Source organism: Vanellus vanellus (genome assembly GCF_965231255.1).
Source record: "Vanellus vanellus genome assembly, chromosome: 25".
Lineage (NCBI taxonomy): Eukaryota > Metazoa > Chordata > Aves > Charadriiformes > Charadriidae > Vanellus > Vanellus vanellus.
Window position 1 is genome coordinate 5,153,336 of NC_138930.1, and position 19,775 is coordinate 5,173,110.

The window sequence follows — 19,775 nt, forward strand, 5'->3', positions numbered from 1 at the left end:
CCACGTCCCTCAGCACCACGTCTGCCCCTCTCTTAAATCCCTCCAGGGATGGCGACTCCACCACTGCCCTGGGCAGCCTCTTCCAGTGCTGGACAACCCTCTCAGTGAAGAAGTTTTCCCCATTCTCCATCCTAAACCTCCCCTGGCGCAACCTGAGCCTGTTTCCTCTTGTCCCATCGCCTGTTCCTTGGGAGCAGAGACCGACCCCCCCTCGCTACCCCCTCCTTTCAGGGAGCTGTAGGGAGCGAGAAGGTCTCCCCTCAGCCTCCTCTTCTCCAGGCTGAACCCCCCCAGCTCCCTCAGCCGCTCCTCACAGGACGTGTGCTCCAGACCCCTCACAGCTCCGTCGCCCTTCTCTGGACACCTCCAGCGCCTCAATGTCTGTCTTGTCGTGAGGGGCCCAAAACTGAACACGGCACCCGCGGTGGGGCCTCACCAGTGCCCAGTACAGGGGGACGATCGCTGCCCCAGTGCTGCTGGCCACACTATGGCTGACACGGGCCAGGATGCTGTTGGCCTTCGTGGCCGCCTGGGCACACTGCTGGCTCATACCCAGCCGGCCGTCCACCAACACCCCCAGGGCCTTCTCCACCAGGCAGCTTTCCAGCCACTCTGCCCCATCCCGTAGCGGCCATGGGGTTGGTGTGACCCAAAGGCAGGACGCGGCCCTGGGCCGTGGTGAACCTCACACCATTGGCCTCGGCCCATGGCTCCAGCCTGTGCAGACCCCTCTGTAGAGCCTTCCTCCCCTCCAGCAGGTCAACACTCCCGCCCAACCTGGTGTCATCTGCAAACTGACTGAGGGTGTCCTCCATCCCCTTGTCCCGATCATTGATAAAGATATATAGAGGAGCCTGGGGCTGTCCCTCTGCCCGCAGCAGGAGGAATCTGGCGGTGTTTGGGGTGAGCAGAGGCGGCCCAGCCCGCTGTGAGGGAGCAGGATGGGGAGGCCACAGCGTCTTCCTCCTGAACCTTCCTCCCCCAGTGCCTCCCTGCGCTCTGTGGCCATTTTGGGGGGTGTGGGTCCAGCTGTGCGCTCAAAACCTGATGAACTTGCGCTCAGGGACATGGATAGTGGTGTGCTTGTCAGTGTTATGTTAATGACTGGACTAGATGATGTTTTAGGTCTTTTCCAATCTAGGAAATTCTGTGATTCTGTGATATTCTGGACGGCATCTCCTACAAACTGGTCATACACCACTCATCGCTCCAGAAGAACAACTGCCGACTGACCACCAGCCCCGGGACCACCCCAGGCCCCTTCCTGAGGGAGAGACCCGCGCTGGTCTCCTCATGCGGACACGCCGCTGCCCCTAGTCCTGCAACCCCTAGGCAGAAGCCACCCAGGCCCCGACACTCGGAGGGGAGCGGCGCGACGGGCCAAGCCCGCCTCTGAGCGGCCACCTCCCCTCGGCCGCCATTTTCCTCACGCCCCCGCCCTCTCCCCTTAGCTCCGCCCCCGGCCCCGCCCCGCGCTCCGCTCAGGCGCGCCGCGGGCAGCCCTGTGCGGGCAGCGGCCTCGCGGGGGCCTCGCCGCCGGGCCTTGGCATTTCCAAGATGGCGGCGGGGCCGGCGGTGTGAGGCGGGAGCGCATCGCCGCCGCTACCGGCGCTACCGCCCGCGCCTCCTCTTTCTTCTTCTCCTCACCTCACTCTCGCCCCGGCCCCGCTCCCCGCCCCCCTCCCCGCAGCCGGCGGCATGCTGAGATCCACCGGCTACTTCCGCGGCATCGACTGCCCCTTCCTCAGCGCCGGGGGGCCCGGTGGGGGCCCGCCCTGCCGCCGGCCCTACTGCCACTTCCGTCACCCCCCGGCAGCGGCGGCGGCGGCGGCGCGGTGCGGAGCCTCTGGCGGTCATGGCGCAGGTACGGCCCCGGCCCGGCCCGGCCCGGCCCGGCCCGGCCCGGCGGGTCGCGATACCTCCTTTCCCTTCCCCCCGTCTCTCTCCCCGTCTCTCCGGGCTGTGGCTGTTGCTGGCCCTGCCGCCCCCCACCGCGGCCCTGCCGCCCCCCAGCAGCAGCCTGCCCTCCCCCTGGCAAGGACAGGCCCCTGCCCTTCCTCCCTCTCACGCCTGCTCACCATTCAGGGCCTGAATCTGCCTCCGACTCCTAAATCCCACCTGCTCCCAGGGCTGAGGTATTGACACCTCCCCCCCCCCCCAGGCATTGCCCTCCCCCACCCCACAGATAGTGCCCCCCCCCCCCCCCTCGGGTATTGCCCCCCTCCCCCCCCCCCAAGCCCCTCTCGAGTGGGCTGTCCCTACGGGGGTCTCTCAGCATCATCCAGGTTGGGCCCCCTCACCCCTGAGCTCTCATGTCTGCTCGTGCTCAGCCCTGCCCGGGCTTTGGGCCCTTGGTTGTCCCCTCTTGTTGACTCCGAAGGAGGGTCTGAAGGACCATTTCTGCCCCACCGGGTAAGAGAAAGATAGATGTCTCCTCTTCGTCCTCGGTTGGATCCCACAGTTGCCATCTGACACAGGGGTGGTGGGGAGCAGCTTTCCAAACTGCCCGGTTGCCTGAGGACTGCCTGTCTCTCATCACCAGGATGGAGCCTGCAGAAGCGCCGCTCTGTTCTGATCCCTTTCTTTGTCCCTCCGGGCACCCTGGCTCACGTGGTAGTGAGGTGTCAGAGCATTTTTTCAAACCTCTGTGCTGTCACAACCCTTCAGGAGGTGCATGGGTTTGGGGAGCTGGAGGTGATGTGTTTTCTGGTCCGGTCCCTGGAGGCAGGTCCTGCTGGTGGGGTGTCATGGGTGGTCTGCCATGAGCCAGCCCCCCTCCTAGTGGGGGACTTGTCAAGGCATGGAGTGCTGCCAGGTTTCTCAAATGAAGAAATGGTTTTTTGTCTACAAAAAAAGATGTTGAGCTATTGTGCTCTGCCGTTCTTCCAGCAACTCTTGTCATTTTACTTACGTTATTTGCTGATCTACTTACTTTATTTGGAGAGAAAAGCATTCATTCTTCTCCCTAGTAGAATGCTGCTTGCTTTCTTTTTGTTAAAGCTTTGTTATTTCAGTTAGGTATACTTGCTAGTATGTATGGTCTTGAACAACCCGAAGCAGAAGTTGTCAAAATAAAGCACAACTTGTCGTGTTTTTTCTGTGCTTGCTTAACTTTGGGTTATTCACAAGTTTGGAAGATGATTAATTTTTCGTGTCTCCTGGTTACCAGGTCAACTTACCATGACTGTGGTTTAGTTTAAAATAAAGGAAGCAGACTCAGGGCTGTCACGGGCAGACAGATACCATATTAGAAAGACAAAAGTTTTTGCCTCTTTCAGTGTTGTTTTGAATTTGAAAAGCTCCCTAGAACCCTTTAGGGTAGTCCTCTAGATGCTTGATATTATAGTTATCTTTCAGTGTACAATTCCTGGTTGTCTTTAAATATCTGTAGAGTATCAGTTTTGGAACTAGACTTGCTCATTTTGGTCTGCCACCTGAAACAGATTCTGCTGTACTAAATAAATGCTGGTGCTGGTTTTGATTTTCGAAATGGGGAAGTGGAGGTTGGTCTTTAGTGAAACCTCCTGGTGCACCTGGAAAGTGTGTGCAGCTTCTAATACTGGCTGAAAAGTGTTAATGTAAGAGCTGAGTGTGAATGACAAAAAAGAAATGATCCCAGCGCTGATGTTGTTAGGCCTGGCTTGGATGTGTTAGCGACCCAGGAGAGAAAGCTTGTGTTTTGAGGAATGAGACCAGTTTACTTACTGTGTTATGGCTCTTCGAGAAGCTCTGGCTTTTGTAAAACAAAAGCTATCAGCACAGGTCTAGTTTTCCTGGGTGAAGCGTCTGCTGCTTGTGAAGGACGCAGGATCCCAAGGCTTAACTTCCAGCCTGCTGCCTCCCACTCCCGCCAGCCGGTGCAGCGCCTGCTCCTGCCCTCTTTCCCAAACTCTTGGCATCTAACTCGTGGCACGGCTGGCATAACCAACGATTTGTAAATTCCGCCTCAGCTTAGAGTTAGGCTTCAACCATTTTTTCTACGTTGATTTCAATTGAGAAATGGAAAACGAGTGATGAACCAGTGGTAAAATGCTGTCTTTTAGAAAGGGCTTCAGCACGCTTGTGTAAGGTGCCTGATTTCTGTGGGAGCGGAGGACGCTTTTGCAGTTATTTGTTAAGCGGTGCTGTGGCTTAGCTTCATCTGAAGGGTTCAGGTTGAAGTGCTCCTGTCTTTTCCTCTGTCTGTCTGAAGCTTGCCTAGCCTGGAAAGATGTATTTAAGGTTTACACTAGAGGGTGTAGTAGTTTAGCTAGCAACCAGGCAACCACCCTCTTAAAGCAGGTCCAACATAAGTTGCTCCCTGTCAGTGAAACTGCCTGTCTTGTTTTAAAGTAGCCTTATAACAGTGCACTGGGACATATTTGACCTATTTAATCGTGTCACTCTAAATAAACTGTAAAAGCGTGTTTTTTTTTTTTTTTTTTGCCAAAGCAGGTGGGTATCTATACCAAGAGCTACAAGATCTGTGTTTTCTGGGATAGTGCCTAGAAGAAAGGACAGCATCTAAAGAATCAGCCTGCTAAACGTACTGATTCAAGGCTGATGTTAGCTTTAGTGTTTTGGATCACCACAGGACTGGCAGTAACCTCTCAACTCTTAGCAGATCTTCCGTAGCCTTGAAAGTAGTTGAAAACTGAGGAGCGGAGCTGGCCTTGCCAGGCCGTGGTGGGAGGAGGCTGTGGACGTGTGCCAGATGGAGCAGCGAGGAGGTGAAAAGAGGAATTAGTGGGACGTAGCCCTGTTCCCCTTTCCTTTACCTCTCTCGCTCTTCCAGACTTGCAGAAGAGCGTAGTGTTCGGATGTTTGTAAATAAATTTTTCTTATCGTTCATACGGTTCTCTCATGGTCCCAACCTCTGGGAGACAGTGGGGAAGAGGCCTCCGCGCATGTCAGGGGATCAGCAGCAGGAGGACTGAGTTTTCCCCCGTCTGCTGCTGTTTGCAGCGTTCCTTTCTCTTCCCCTCTGAAAGCAGCTTAGAAATTACAAACTTCTCAACTGAGGAGGGAACTGGCATGATGCGTCTGGTCTGTAGGGCATGTTTGATCTGGGTTCTGAAATGTGTTATACTTCATGTGGGAAATCTATTCCAGTGTCTTTACTGCAAGTATCTGCCTGCCTGGTAAAAGAGCGTGGCTACCTAGAGGCTTGCGGAAATCCAGTGCTGGCTGAAAGCTGAGGAAGGTGCTGGGGCGGTATGCACTGACCGATGTGGTATTTCCATGGTGCCGTTGGTGGGCTGAGAAATGGGACGTGAGCCCGTGCAGGACTGGGGATCTGGAGATTGCAAATTCTAATCCTGACTTGGCTGAAGTGCTTTTTCCATCTACAAAATGACTAAAACCCACCTGCTTCAGAGCAGGATGAAAAGATTATTGAATGCGCGTGAAGTGCTTTGAAAGCGTGCTGTGTAAGTAGGGAAGAACTGCCTTCAGTCCTAAAAGCATCTCTTCAAGAGCTGTAGAGGAGAAAAATAGGTCTCTCTTTAAAGTCTAGGTCCTGAGTATGCTGAAAGGCATAAAAGAAGTGTAATACATCTCTTCATAAATATCTTAAGGAAACCAGCTCTTTGGTTTGCTGAGTTTGATAGTAGCTGTCAGGAGATGTTTAAGAGGTGGATGTTTTTTGAACTCGGAGCAGAAAGCTGCGTCTGGGTCTGGAGGTCTGAGTTCCTTTTTGTTTGCTCTGATCCTTGTGTTAGCGTGAGATGGGAAGAGCAAGGCTTTCAGCACCCTGCCTTGAAATACTTTATTCTAGAGCAGTGCATACTGGGAATCGCTCGGCAGTTTTCTGGTGTGGTCCAAAGCTTGTGGAGCAGTTTTCTTGCTGCGTGGATTTTCTATTTGGATGTGCAGGGCTTTGCAGATTAGATCTAGATTGCGTCTTTGAAAGGTGACAGGATGGGTTTGTGTGGTACTGTCCAGCGATGGATTTTCACCTCTGTTTGATTTATGGTACTCAGCCCACAAGTAAGCTGCTGTAACGCTGTTTGGCTCCTGTTTGCCCAGGTCAGGTGTGGAGAAATCCATGGGCTTATCTCCCCAGCTTTAACTCTGTTGATCCTGTCACTTCTGCAGGATGGCACTTCACCTCTCCCTTCTTCAAAGTCTTCAGCTGAAGAACAGCCACATGGGATGGCTCTGACTTGTATATAAAACGCTGTGCAAAATGATACTTGGTAAAACCTAAAGTGGCTCTTTAAATGCTAAAACCCAGCTTTAATCATCCTCAGCCCATGCGTCACCGTAGGATCGAGGGCATTATCTTCACCGGTCAGGTTCCTCATGCAGCACGTTGCCGAGAGGCTGCGTGTTAAACTCAGCCGTGTTTGGTGGGAGCAGCCTCTCTGCATTGTCCGGGATTGCGTTTGTATTACTTACGTTGCAGTACATGTTTCATGCTGTGTGTAGAAAGGATGAAAAGAATCTTTAACAGTTGCATTTTCCTTCCTATAGTTGATGTGACAGATCAGCTTCTTGTAGGAAAGAACTGTTGTTACTATATTTGCTACAGGGAAATTGAATGAGCAGAAATGGAAACTTATCAACTGCCTTTGGTATTTCTTCACCAGGAGAAGAAATTGGGTGCTTTGGTGTTGGGTGCTCTAGTCCGTGAACTGTGTGTGGGGGGCATTGCTAAGACTGCTTTTTTTCCCCCCCGCATTTGTGTTTAGGACAGTAATTACCAAAATGTCACCGGTGGATGTTTTTTTTAACTGAGTTTTGAAATGAAGAATAGAAAACCCACTTGACGGTAAGGTCAGGATGTGTCTTCTCTTGTAAATCATGGTTTTCCAGCGGTTAAGGGGTTCTTGTCTTTAACTAGACTGTCCGTTATGGCAGTTTTCCTGTGGGTGGGCAGGTGCAGCTGCTTTATGTGTCGGGATTTTAGCGTGGGCCGGTGGGGCACTTCCCATTTTTGGTCCTTCTGCAAGTGGTAGCGTGGCTGTGGGGAGTCTCGGCCCTGAGCTTGCGCGCGGCTCATCCTCGCTCCAGTTAAACATGTAAAGAGCAGGAGGTGGGAGCAAATCTCCGTCAAGCCGGAAGGATTTTAAAGGCTAAAGGTACAGCGACCTGTCTGGGTGTCGAAGGCACTAGTGTTGTGCCAGCATTTGTTTGCCCGGGCTCCTCTCCACCCGCCCCAGGAGCCCTTTGTCTGCTTTTACAGGATTTCTCTCTCCAGTGTGGAATATCTTGCCTCACTCTGATATTTTATCTTTTTCCTCCTCTAGTTGAACACTGCGGTGCTGCGATAGTGCTGGAGGAGCAGAAAGCACAATTCACTAGTCCTAGGTTTTCCCAAAGTGCTTTTCCCTGGGCTGCGCTGTGCTGGGAGAGGTGGGTCGGAGGCGCTGGGGCGGCGTGTTGGCTCACGTAATGCTGAAGACGTGGCAGCGCTGGGCGGCAGGCAGGCACCGACAGGCAGGGCCAGGCTGTCTCCCTGCCCTGCCTGCAGCCTCCTGCCCCGCTGGGACCGAACGTGGGCTGCGGGGCCGGAGAAGTGGGGTGGCCTTGGGCTCTGGCTGGGGTTTGTGCTGCTGGGGGCAGGGAGGGACCCGGCGGGACAGGGGGACCTCTCAGCACAACCCTGGGGATCACCCGCCGATTGGGAAACCTCTGCGCTTGCCAATTTGGTTGCTCAAATCAAGTAAAAAGCAACGTGTGCAGTTGGGGAAAGTACGATGTCAAAAAATTCCCCAAGGTGATCGTAGTAGCGCTAGGAAAGAAGAAACCAGTCAAAAAGCCCCTGCAGACACTCCAGTAAAACCCAATCTGACTCAGGAGTAAATGAGGGTGAAGGCGGGACTTTGGGTTGGTAAGTCCTGCCCTAATTATCTCTGCAGCCCAGAAAGTGCTGTGTCAGCACATGGTCAGCGGTATTGTGCCATAAGCCTTTGCCGGCGTGTCTTAGCAGTACCAAGTAGATATTAAAAGCCTCAAGTACAGCATGAACAAATATCTGCAATATTTATTAACCGCGGGGAGCTCAGGTAATTCTTTGAAGTTTTTGACTTACTGTGGAGTGAAGTTGTGTTTTTGTGTGGGTTGCTGTACGTGAAGAAGCAGCTGCGAGAGAAGTGCCTTCTCCAGAGAGGCTTTCACGTGTCAGCCGTTCATTTAACGTGGGGCTTTGGTCCTCGGGGTTGCATCTACCTCTGAAACACATGGACTATGCAACAAAACCTCAGCTCCGCTTCGGAGGGTTTAGTTGCACAAGGATTTTCGTTTCTCTGGGAGATTCAGCCTTTTTATTAAAGAGAAGATCTGTGCTGAGAACCGGGGAGTGTGTTGGGTTCGCTGGTTAAAAGAGTCTGTGGAACTGCAGGTGTCTGAGTCGTAAAGGAGCTGCATAGTATTAATTCCGGCTTTTGAGTTAACTAAAGCCAGGCAGGTTTTAAAACCCCTTTTAAGTTTTGGTCTTAGTCCCTTGTAAGTCACAGCTGAAGTTTTTAAATGTAATATAGCTTGAAAGGTGCTTTTCTTTAGTTTTTAACTTTGTTTTTCAAAGTGTCCAGTTGTGCCTATATTTGAAATACTGCTTTTTTGTTTTCCTTTTTTTTTTTTCTTAAATGGGAGTTTTTCACCCGAAATAGTTAAAGAAATAAGGCAGGTGTTGAGAAGATAAGTTATCTTGAGCATGCCAGAGAAAGGCTGGAAAATTAAGGGACTGGTGGGTGAGGAGTAGTGTTACTGCTTGTGACCATGCTGGTCAAAGTAAATTTTCAAGGCAGAGTTGCATAGAGAAGAAAAGAAGACACCAGAATACTTGAAGTATTTCTTTTTTGTTTGTTTGCTTTTTGTTTTCTTATGCTTATTTGAAAAGAAGATGTGCTCTACTTATTAAGTTTTGGAGTAGATCCTTAGTTTTATGTAGCACTTATACGGGAGATGTGGAAATATCTTCTGGTCTGTCTTTTTCTCAGAAACAGAAAAAAATAAGTCTCCGTTAATTTTTTTTTCTTTTTTCCAAACAGAATTTCAACTTTTGTTGTATATTGAGGAATAACTTTAAAGCTAAAATGAGAGAGGGAATGGAAAGATCTCCAAAGAATCCAAACATTGACTATCCAGGTTAATGTATCATCGATTTTTAAAACGGTGAGATGCCTTGTAGCCAGCGTGATGACCGGCTGTGGGGTCGGGGTAGCAGCCTGGGGAGCAATCGTGATATTTGGGGTGCCAACCTTTGCTTTCTGCCCCTCTCCTGGCAAATACATCAGTTACGTTTCTCGTGTCCCTTCCTAGGTTATGGGAGAAATGTACCCATGGTGTGATTTCCCCTTAGGAAAACATTACATTTATCACAGATTTTGACAGCCTCTGATGCTCTTTGCCTACTGCTGTTGTTTTAGCACTGGAGCGGATGGGGCTGTAAATCACTGGGGCAATAGAGGAATGTAAACGATGGCTTTTGCATGGGCCGGACCGTCTTGTTCTGGCTTTTGCATCCTCGGTTTTAACTAGCGTTGCTGTGTGAAGCAGTGGCAGTCCCAGCTGCCCTCCAGGACTGTGTGTGAGGCTATCAAGAGGGTCTAGCTACCATATTTAGTAGGCTTGGGGACCTTTTAGGTACCTCTTCTGCTGTGCCAGAGACAAAACTCCACAAGTTGTGTTTTCTTGAATTAAATGATCTGTGTCCTGTTTCCGTGGATGTTGCTTTCTGAGCTGCTTTGAGGGTTGTTCCCCTAACATCCTCTGCTCAAATCAAGTTTCCTACCGGAGCGAGTCGTTCCCTGATATCGCTGCCTGCTTGGGAATGACACGGCCCATGTTGGAGCTGTTCCCTTGCTGGATTGAACCCACTCGGGCAGGTGTGTGTCTCCTGTCTGGCCACAACGTGTCGGCAGTCTTGGGCAGCTGAGCTGAGAAAATGGCTTATGGCTTGTACGAGGATGATGATGTCTGGCTGCTCTTGTCCCTCGGTGTGATCCACCCCTCCTTATTCTGGTTGTGCCACCCTCCGGTGAACCCCCTGGTCAAGCGGTTCAGCCCACGAAGATGGTCCTTCGGTGGCGCCGAGCGCTTCTGTTGGCTGAGAACATCTGGTGAAACCATACCCCGAACTTAAACAGGCTTTGTCACAGCAGGTTTAAAAATACCGCGGGGTGATGGATGACTGTTCAAACTTTTTTCAGCCTTCCTAATATAAGATTCTCTTTTCTCGTATTTGCTTCCTTTTTTCCACTAAAGAAATGACTGCGTTGGTTCATGATGTACTTTGACGCTGTGGCATCAAATACTTCTCGTGGAATAACAAATGCAAGTGCATAGAGGGAGGCCAGCTTGGGTTGGACTGGCTGCAATGCCTCTCAAACCTTGCTTCCCCGATGTTCTTAGACCAGCACGAGGTTATCTATGCTTTTAGTACTCAATTTTAATAACTAAATTTGCAATTTAAAAAGCAAAAGAAGGAGCAAAAATAATCATTAGGACTAGGGATATATTTAAAGTTGAAGAAACATTTATTTTAGCTCCTCTTACCTGCCCTCCTAACCCATTTACTCTGGATAATTATTTGAAATGTACTATTTTAAATCTCAGTGTTAATTATTTCCAGGTGGTTGGATTAAATTAATTGTTGGAAATTTGCTTTGGGTACTTGCAAACGAGGTCTGCGCCAAAAACCATCATTTCTTTTGCGCTGCTTAATTCTGAAGAGTAGGAAAACTCAGCCTGCTGGTGAAGCCTTTTTGAAACATTTTGTTCTTGAGAACCACTGTCTCTTCTGTGAAGCATTAAAAGAAAAGCTTAAAATAATTTTCCAATGGTGATAATTTTTCCGTAATCGCAAAGGTTGTCCATTTGCTAAGTACTGGCACTGTAAACACAGGCAAGCTGTTAAGCTAACAAAGCTGTTCTGATGACGTTAAAATAAAAATGCCTTTTCTTTTTTTTTTTTTTTTTTCCCTACAAAGAGGTCTCTCAACAGCTCTCACCTTCCCCATCTCCCAGTGAATGCACCTTTTGTTGCCAGCTCCAGGTGAGCCGGGAAAATGGGTGACTTCAGCAGCAGCGGGTCTTGAAAATGTTTGCTGTCTTTTGGCCCGTGCTGGTCCCTCTGCGGCTTGCCCAGCAAACCCGTCCCTTCTGAGATCCTAATTGCCGTAAATTTGAAAGTTTCTAATTTTTGCCTCCTTTTTGGTTAGCAGCAGCTGCTGCTGCTTAGCGACTCGGCGTTATATCTGGAAGGAAGGGAGTTGTCATCCGTGTCCCACATGCGTGCAAGAGACTTGACTCCTCTTCCAAAACCTGCAGGTTGACAGCGACCAGTACCTGTCATACATTTGGGCTTTTCTGAATTTAAAGCATCTGAAGTATGTGTTCTGGTTGGGTGTTTGGGGAAAAAGAAAAAAAAAAAAAAAAAAAAAGACACCTTTTTCTGCAGAATGATTCACCGTAAAATAAGTTTTGACATCAAACGGGTGACCTTGTGCTCCCATTATTCATTTAATGTCAGGCTTTGTTTACTGCCTTCGCCTGTTGCACAAACTAGAAGGACCAGTGTACAGCAAGGAGTTGCTAGCTTGGAGAAGCTCTGTAATAAAACAGCTCCGCCTCAGGACTGAGCCCTCGCTTCCTAGAACCAACATGACTGTAACCAGGAGAAAAAACAAAAAAAATCAGCCTTGGTTTTTGGGGAAGAATCTTGTTTAACGCTTCTATAACACTCTGTGCCAAAATGGCTGATTTAAGCGTAGTTCATTTTGGTATGTTCTAAAGTAGTTCTAGGTTAAATAAATTGTTCCCCAAGGTCCTATGTAAATTATTAATAACTTGTTTTGTATAGTGTTGATGTTAACTTCACCTTTTTGTGTCTCAGAAGGACTATTTCATATGTCTGAGGTACATTAATTTATTAGAATAGTTTATATTTTAAAGAGTTCACAATCCTACGAGGAGTCGTCATCTCAAGTCTCATTATCTCATGATTCTCAAAGGACAGTGCGGACTCTCAATTTTACAGCCATCCAAAAAAAGAATTATTTCACTACGTGGTGCCTCTCGCGCAGTTTGCTTCGGCAGAAGTACCGCAGACATCTTGTACATGACAAAAGCAAAACCAGCGTAGTTCATCTTGTAGTAATCTTTCTTGACGCCGTGGGTAGTCACGTTGGTCTTTGAAATGGAGAGGAATACATGCAAAAGCTGAAGAGGACTCCTTTGAATCTTGTATCCAGGTTGTCGGAAGGGGTGCGTGGGTGTAGCTGGGTGCCTGCCTGCGTGGGACTGGGCTGTCATCCCAGAGACCCTTTTCTCTCCTAGGTTCCTAGGAGGCATCTGAAAAGGTGGCCTAACTTCAGATATATTTAATTTCTCTGACTCTGGGGACTTGTGTGTGTGAATATATATGTGTGTGTGTGTGTGAAAGTAACGGAAGATTGGTGAGGAGGATTGTAAATACACTCAAGTGACTCGCACCTGGGGTGTCGGAAAACATATATATCACACTAATCGTTGTTTAGTCTCATGTGCTTGACAAGTAGAACATCTGTGCTTAGATAACGTAGGCCTGTGATGGACTCGGAGGCACCTTATCAAACATGCCTGAGATTCCTGCCCCGCTGTCGGAGAGATCAAAGCACAGTGGAAAACTACGTCTGCTTGAATCCCTGAAATACAGGCGAGAACAGCAGGTCGGGACGCTCTCACTCGCTAGCGAGGAAAAACTCTCTAGCAAGGATGCTCTGGCTCTGCGGTGCCTGCGGTCCCCTTGCATGTCTCTGCCCTGCTACTGCTTCGGAGATCCACCAGTTTGCGAGGTATCGAGATAGATTTACCCTTTGCATTTCGTCAGTGGTTTTGTGGTTGTTCCTGCATCCTGCCTGCGTCTGCTCACACCAGGTGTGTGTATGTGTGTAGAAATATAGAAATAAAATCCCCTTCTGCTGATGTTTCCACTACATTATCCGCAAATGCACGGTGGCCGAAGGTGGCAGTCCCGGTTAGCATCGTGGAGCCCACCTACACAAGTGTCTTTCTTGGAAAAGGGAGCCTTTGATCAGCGTCGCTCGGGTAATCCATCAGGACTCCTACACACCTACAAAAGAGCTCTTTCATGACGATATCTCAAAGCCTGCTGGCGTTCTCAGACATTATAATTTATTTTTACAGCTGGTCATTCCATTGAAAGAAAATGTGCAAATTGGTTTTATACTGCAGATGAACAGCCGAGAATCAGACACCAGGTCTGTGCTTAGGTTGTCTTCTACTTTCCCTGTATCCTGATATATTTAAAATAGTTTGCTTTTCTGCATGGACAAGATGTTTTTTATTTAGTTTGGGCGGGTTTTTATTCCTGGTGTGGTAGTGTTTTTTATTTTTATTTTTATTTTGACGAGTCTTTAGATCCAGACTCTGTTCTTGCCTCTGTTTGTTTATAGGCCACCTAATACTTATCTCTGCATAAACTATCAAGCTTTCAGCTGTTCCCCTAACAATGCTTGGGCTAAATTGTAGCTCTCCGTCTTGAGTTAGAGGGTAATAGCTGACTCCTCCAGACTTACTGCACTGGTCTTCTCTACTACTATGGAGTCGATGTTTTGCAAAGTGGTGAGAAAGGAGGTGGTGGGTATGGAGGGCTTTCTGTTCTTTATCAGTTGTTGGGCTAATTTATACCTCATTATTTTCTTAATCTGTTTATATATCCTAGCCTTGATGATGATGCTGTTTGCATCTAGGTTTGTTCCTGTTTTTTTTTTTTTTTTTTCTATGTTACCTGCGTTTCTGTGTGGTTTCTTTTTCTAACTAGGCTCTGGATATCAGTCTGTCCAGTGTACACCATCTGCTGAGATGCTCTGGTTTGCCACCTTCTCCCTCCCTCTCTCCCTCAGGGTGTGAGCTGTGCTGGGTGTCTTAATGGAGAAGAGCAGACGCTAATTTTGGAAATGCTCTTTGTGTCGTGGATGTAAAGCACTTTTGCAATAGGTGGAGGGGGAGCTAGTTACAGAAATATATCACCTCGTTCCTTTTTCCCACATTTCTGGTCTTGAGCACAGCTCTGACTGTCCTTTGGAAGATGGCGACATCATGCTGCGGTTGCCCAGAGTCCCTGCTCAATCAGGAGTTAATTGGTTTGGAAAAAAACTTTGCAGACCCAAGGGGGTAAAAACTGTTTTATGAAATCGCTGCCTTTATTTCAACCCAGTCTCTCTATTATTCTGCTTCCTTGGAAGCTAGCTCTGCCGACTGCTAGACAGGTTCTTTTCTTATTACCAAAGGGAGCTGTGCATTCACAGATCCTCTCAAACAAACAAACAAAAAAGAATAAGACACCCCCACCCTCCCAAAAAATCAACAAAAACAACAAAAAAAACCAAGAGAAGACTCAGTCTTGTGAGAACGGTAGAAACGACTCCTGTAAACACTATTTGTTTCTGCCTGTTATAAGAAATTCTGTCATCCCTGTTAGACCTGAGAGTTTGGTTTGGTGGTTTGTTGTTTTTTTCCTTTCGATCTTTTATCTCTGCTTACTGTTTTGTTCCTCTGCATATTCATGTTGGAAAGCCAGTTTTACTACTGTCCTTGCAGCAAAGAACAAAACGTTCCTCTGGAATAGCAGCATCCAGAGACACTATGATAAAACAAGGATTGAAAACTGTTCAAAGTGAAAAAACAAACGTTAACGTACTTGTAGCTTCTGTTAGCTTGCTAAATGCAGTCGTCTTTATTGCTGGGTTCCTCCATTTCTATTCTGATTTTCCAAGGTGAAGTTCTTTTCCTGCCTGTTCTTTGGCAAGCAGGGTGCCTGTCATTCAGCATGTGTGCGTGAATGATGTCCTTTTCCCTTCCGTTTCACCTCGAGTTGCAAAGGTAGGTGGGAGAGCTTGGGATACCATGGCAGAAAGTGGAGAGTGTTTATGCTTGTGATAACTGCTCCCATGTCCCTTTCAAGATGACGATTACAAGATGAGCTTTAATGGACCCTCTAGTTGTCAGTTTTCCCTTGGACAGGTTGCTTTGGTGTTTCCGCACAGTTCCATAGGGTGGACCATCACTCCTCAAAAGCTGTCCCGTGGAGCTGTGGTCGCAAGAGCCGTGCGGTGTGGTCCAAGCGTATCCTCTGTTCGTAGCCCTGTGTAAGAGAGGGCACCAAAGGGACTTGTCTGAAAAGAGAAACGTCAGATTGGCGTTCTGGGCGTTTAATGTTCCTGTCTTGGTGGTTGTTCTGTGCGGTTGGGTTGTGTTGCCTTTGGACCTGTAGTTTTTTCTTATTAGCAGCACTCAGTTTGTCAGTCCGAACAAGACTGATTTTCCTTTAGCTACCAGGAGAAATACTGGGCTGTGAGGAATATTGGAGGCTTTTAGCAGGCTTTAGGCGTTGGCATCGATAAATGAGAACCTAATCCACAGTTTTCATACTGGAATCCTCTTTCTTCCCTTGCTCACTTTATTGAATTAAGCAGATAATTCTCCACGTACTCAGCTCCTCTTGGTCCTAATACAGTGATTATTCTTTAGTGCCCTGAAGAATACTTAATTTATAGAGCTTTTCCATGAGTAATAAAAGCACTTTGTTAATAGATCTTTAGTCCTTAAGGCCCGTGAGTAGTTTATAAAATCTAGTCTAGCCACACACCTGCCAGAGAATGTCGCTGGTGGCTTTCGGTATCAAAAGTCTGTTCTGTGGTGCTGAGAACATGGCTTTTGGTAGTGTCTTTCAGTATTGGGTTTTGATGAGAGCAGACCTTAGAAAGACCTATTTTAAAAATTTTCTCCAAAGAAAATTTTACCTAAATTGCTGGCAATAAGTTATTTTTTCCTTCTCTTTTACAGAGCGGGGCTATGATCCCTACAATCCAGAGCTTCCGAGGCCCTCGCTGGAGGCAGAGGATGGTGGTCTGGCTGACATTACAGATGTGACACCCGGTATTCTGGAGCTGGAGCTGGTCAACAAGGCCATCGAGGCGGTCAAAAACGAAGTTGAGAGAGAGCAGAAAAAGTATGAGGAGCTGCTGGAAACAACAAAGGAGTTTAGTGCTTCAGAGACCTCCTCACTCGTTTCGAATACTCCTGTGTCAGCTGCTGGGACACAAAATGATTCATTTACCTCCTTAGAATATAATCCAGGTAGCTACAACTTTAATAATAACTCAGACTACAACCCTACTCCTCTCGCTGCTGCTGGCCGGTCAAGTAAATACACTTTGGATACTTCCCGATCTAAAGGTAGCTCACTGGAATATGTTCCCAAGGCTATAGTACAGAATAAAAAATACAGTAGCACCGTCACTAACAATAAATATGTGATTGATGACTCTAAGCCTTCTACAGACTTGGAATATGACCCACTTTCAAATTACTCAGCCAGGCTTTTGGGCAAAGCCACAGCAAAGGAGCCAAAGGGGTCCAAAAGGGGTAGGGTGTCTAGTTACGAGGAATCTTATTCTCCATCGCGAAAGAAGCTCTGTGAAGTACCCGATGACTATGAAGTGTATGCCAGGTTCTCCTCCTCTGAAGATGAGGCTGATGCGGAATATAAGCCAACTTCAGTTAGTTCACAATCAAAAGCTGGTTCTGACAGTGAATCAAATGACGGGTTATCCAACAAAGAGCAGAGCACCAAACTGGATGACTTTGCTTCCCAGGATAGCAAAGAAGCAGGAGCGCAATATGGCATGGAGGACCTTCCAAGTTCACAGAAAAATCTTGCCAAAAACTCATCAGACAAGAATGCGAAAGCAGCAAAATTGTGTTCTGGTAAGAACGACCATGAAACTGAAAATAAAAACAAAGACTCAAAAGACAAAACAAAAAGGAAGAAGTCAGATGTTAGTAAAACACCTGGCCTCGGTGAGGTTGGCAAGAAGGAGAAAAGTAAAAATACAGAAAAAGACAAAGTGCTCAAGAAAGAAGAAAAATTAAAAACTAAGAATGAGGAGAAAAACTGTAAAGATAAAAACGTCAAAGTAAAAACTGATGGGAGTGTAAAGAAAACTGAAAAACAGAAGTCAGAAAAAGTAGATGGGCTTAAGAAAGAAAAGTCTAAGTCCGCCAGCAGTAGTTCAGGGAAAAGCAAGAGCGAGGGTGTCATCAAAGGCTCTAGTACCGAGAAGCTGGGGAGCAGCAAGAAGGACTCCAAACTGAAAGCAGCTGACTTGAAAAACGGTAAGGAAACCTCTGGTCATAAAAACAAAGAGAAAGGGACCAAGTCTCCAGCACTGGAGCGAAAGAAAGAAAAGGTCAGTTCTACAGACAAAGGAGATCCAAAGAAGGGTCGGAAGCAGCGGAGTTTGAGTCACGTTGACCTGTTTGGTGATGAGAGTGGGGACGATGATGACAAAGGCCAGCCTTTGCCGTCCACGTTACTTGACGTGAGCTCGGACTCAGATGGTGATGACTGTGGTTCAGACTCTGAGAGTGAAAATGAAGGGACAAAGAAAGTGAAGCGCTCTAAATTGTCAAAGTCATCGTCTTCCTCAACGTCCGATGACATTGATTATTCCATCCTTGAGAAAGACTTGGACTTTGAGTCAGATCCAATGGAAGAGTGTCTCAGGATTTTTAATGAATCTACAGATGTGAAAACTGAAGACAAGGGAAGGCTGGGGAAACAGGTAATGCTGGTTCGGTTGGTTGATTCTTGCACGTCTAAATATGAAAGGATTCTGGTTTAGTTTAGTGGTGTTGCTTATTTCAAGTAGCTGAAGAGGGCTACAGAGGGAGACTCCGGATGTTGGAAGAATCTCATCTTTGTCATGACTGAGTGCTTTGAAGGATTTGCACCTGAATTTACCTGCTGATTGAAAGCTGCTGTGAAACGTAAGGATTCGATTGCCTTTTGTGTGGAAGGCCTTTAGCTTTCAGGGTTAGCAGTCACTTCTGTCTCCATCTGGTCTAAGAACCACGGTGGCCTGGGTGGCTGGAGGAAAGGCTTCGGAGAGTATGTTGTGGGTGCTTCAAAGCTCATCCAAGTTTGCTAATCTGGGCGATGCCATCTCGTTGCAGCATAGTTTAAGGAACGTAGTGGTAGGTAGAACCAGGACAATGTATTGGTGCAAGTAAGTCGATGTAGTTGGCACTGGACTCTTCGGAGACTCCCCAAATTACCGTTTCCCATTTTAAGTGTATACTGCAGATATTTTATGAGCATCTCTGGATACCTTATAGGTGTCACAAATAAGAAACGGAAGGTAAAATTTCTTCAAAAGGTACAAGGGGTTTCAGAATAAGGAGGTAAAAAGACGGCATTTACATAAAAAGCCTTCTGCAAGTGACTGTGAGGTGGTCACCAGAGGACACGAGACCCTCGTTTTCAAAGATTAAAACAGTCCAGAAGGAATAGTGTGGTGAGCAGGACTGGGGCAGTGATCATCCCCCTGTACTGGGCACGGGTGAGGCCCCACCTCGAGTACTGTGTTCAGTTTTGGGCCCCTCACTACAAGAAGGACATTGAGGTGTTGGAGTGTGTCCAGAGAAGGGCTACAAAGCTGGTGAGGGGTCTGGAGGACAAATCTTATGAGGAACGACTGAGGGACCTGGGGGTGTTCAGCCTGGAGAAGAGGAGGCTGAGGGGAGACCTTATCACTCTCAACTACCTGAAAGGAGGGGGTAGAGAGGTGGGGGCTGAGCTCTTCTCCCTGGTGACAAGTGATAGGATGAGAGGAAATGGGTTCAAGTTATGCCAGGCAAGGTTTAGATTGGATATTAGGAAAAAAATGTTCACTGAAAGGGTTATTAAACATCGGAAGAGGCTGCCCAGGGAGGGGGTGGATTCGCCATCCCTGGAGGTGTTTAGAAAGAGGGTAGAGGTGGTACTTGGGGACATGGCTTAGAAGTGGTTTTGTCAGGGCAGGGTAATGGTTGGGCTTGATGACCTTAAAGGTCCCTTCCAACCTCAGCCATTCTATAAGTGTAAAAGGCTGGAAAGCCGCTGCTGGCAGCGATCCTCGAACAGCCTCTGAGGCAGGAAAGTAGGAGCAGACAAAACTGGTCCTTCATCTTCCGACATCTGAGTTCAACTGGGCAGCGAGAGCAAACCCTCAGTCCCGGGAGCGGCCGTGGGCAGGACTGTTTGACTTGCTGTCCCACCCAGCGCGCCCGGCTTTTCTGGGTAGGATGATTTTGCTTGTGTACAGAGCAGGCCTTCAGGGAATTGGATGGCTAGAGCTTTAAAAAAGAAAAAGGTGATAAATTTGGCAATGGTGAGAAAACATCCCAACCTTGTATTACCTCTCTGGCACATCTGACTGCAGTGTGGAGGTATCGGGGTTGCCGAGTCAGCTGTATTGCCTGGGAGGCGTAGTGGCAAAATTGGGTGCCCTTTGTGTGCTGGGGGATTGGGGGTACCAAAGGACGAGTGTGTCTATCCAAGGAATTACTGAGTGGTGTCAGCTGCGGCTATTCTGCATCCAAAAGATAATGGCGGTACTGGGATGCCATCAGGGCTTCCAGTGTGTTCCAGTTTAGACCCCTTTGAACACAGCAAGACCCTCTTTGGGATTATTATATTTGGGGAGGGACTTTTTACAAGGGCATGTAGTGATAGAATAAGGGGGAATGGCTTTAAACTGGAAGAGGGGAGATTGAGATGAGATCTGAAGAAGAACTTCTTGGCTGTGATGGTGGTGAGCCCCCGGCGCAGGGTGCCCCGAGAAGCTGTGGCTGCCCCATCCCTGGAGGTGTTCAAGGCCGGGTTGGACGGGGCTTGGAGCAACCTGGGCTGGGGGGAGGTGTCCCTGCCCAGGGCAGGGGGGTGGCACTGGGTGGGCTTTAAGGTCCCTTCCAACCCAAACCAGTCCGTGATTCTGTGATTAGGGATCTGCAGGAGGGGCAGGGCG

At 48.2% G+C, this 19,775-nt stretch overlaps 1 protein-coding gene across 1 annotated transcript in view; it reads left to right on the top strand.

Annotated features, from left to right (window-relative positions):
* Window positions 1–1,587: 1,587 nt before the first annotated feature.
* The window catches only part of REXO1 (RNA exonuclease 1 homolog), a 42,079-nt gene continuing 23,891 nt past the window's right edge, over window positions 1,588–19,775 (top strand). Inside the window, exons 1-2 of the mRNA XM_082495243.1 lie at window positions 1,588–1,864; window positions 15,772–17,552. Of these exons, the coding sequence (XP_082351369.1) occupies window positions 1,699–1,864; window positions 15,772–17,552 (1,947 nt within the window). The 5' untranslated portion in view covers window positions 1,588–1,698. The remainder of the gene's footprint in view (window positions 1,865–15,771; window positions 17,553–19,775) is intronic.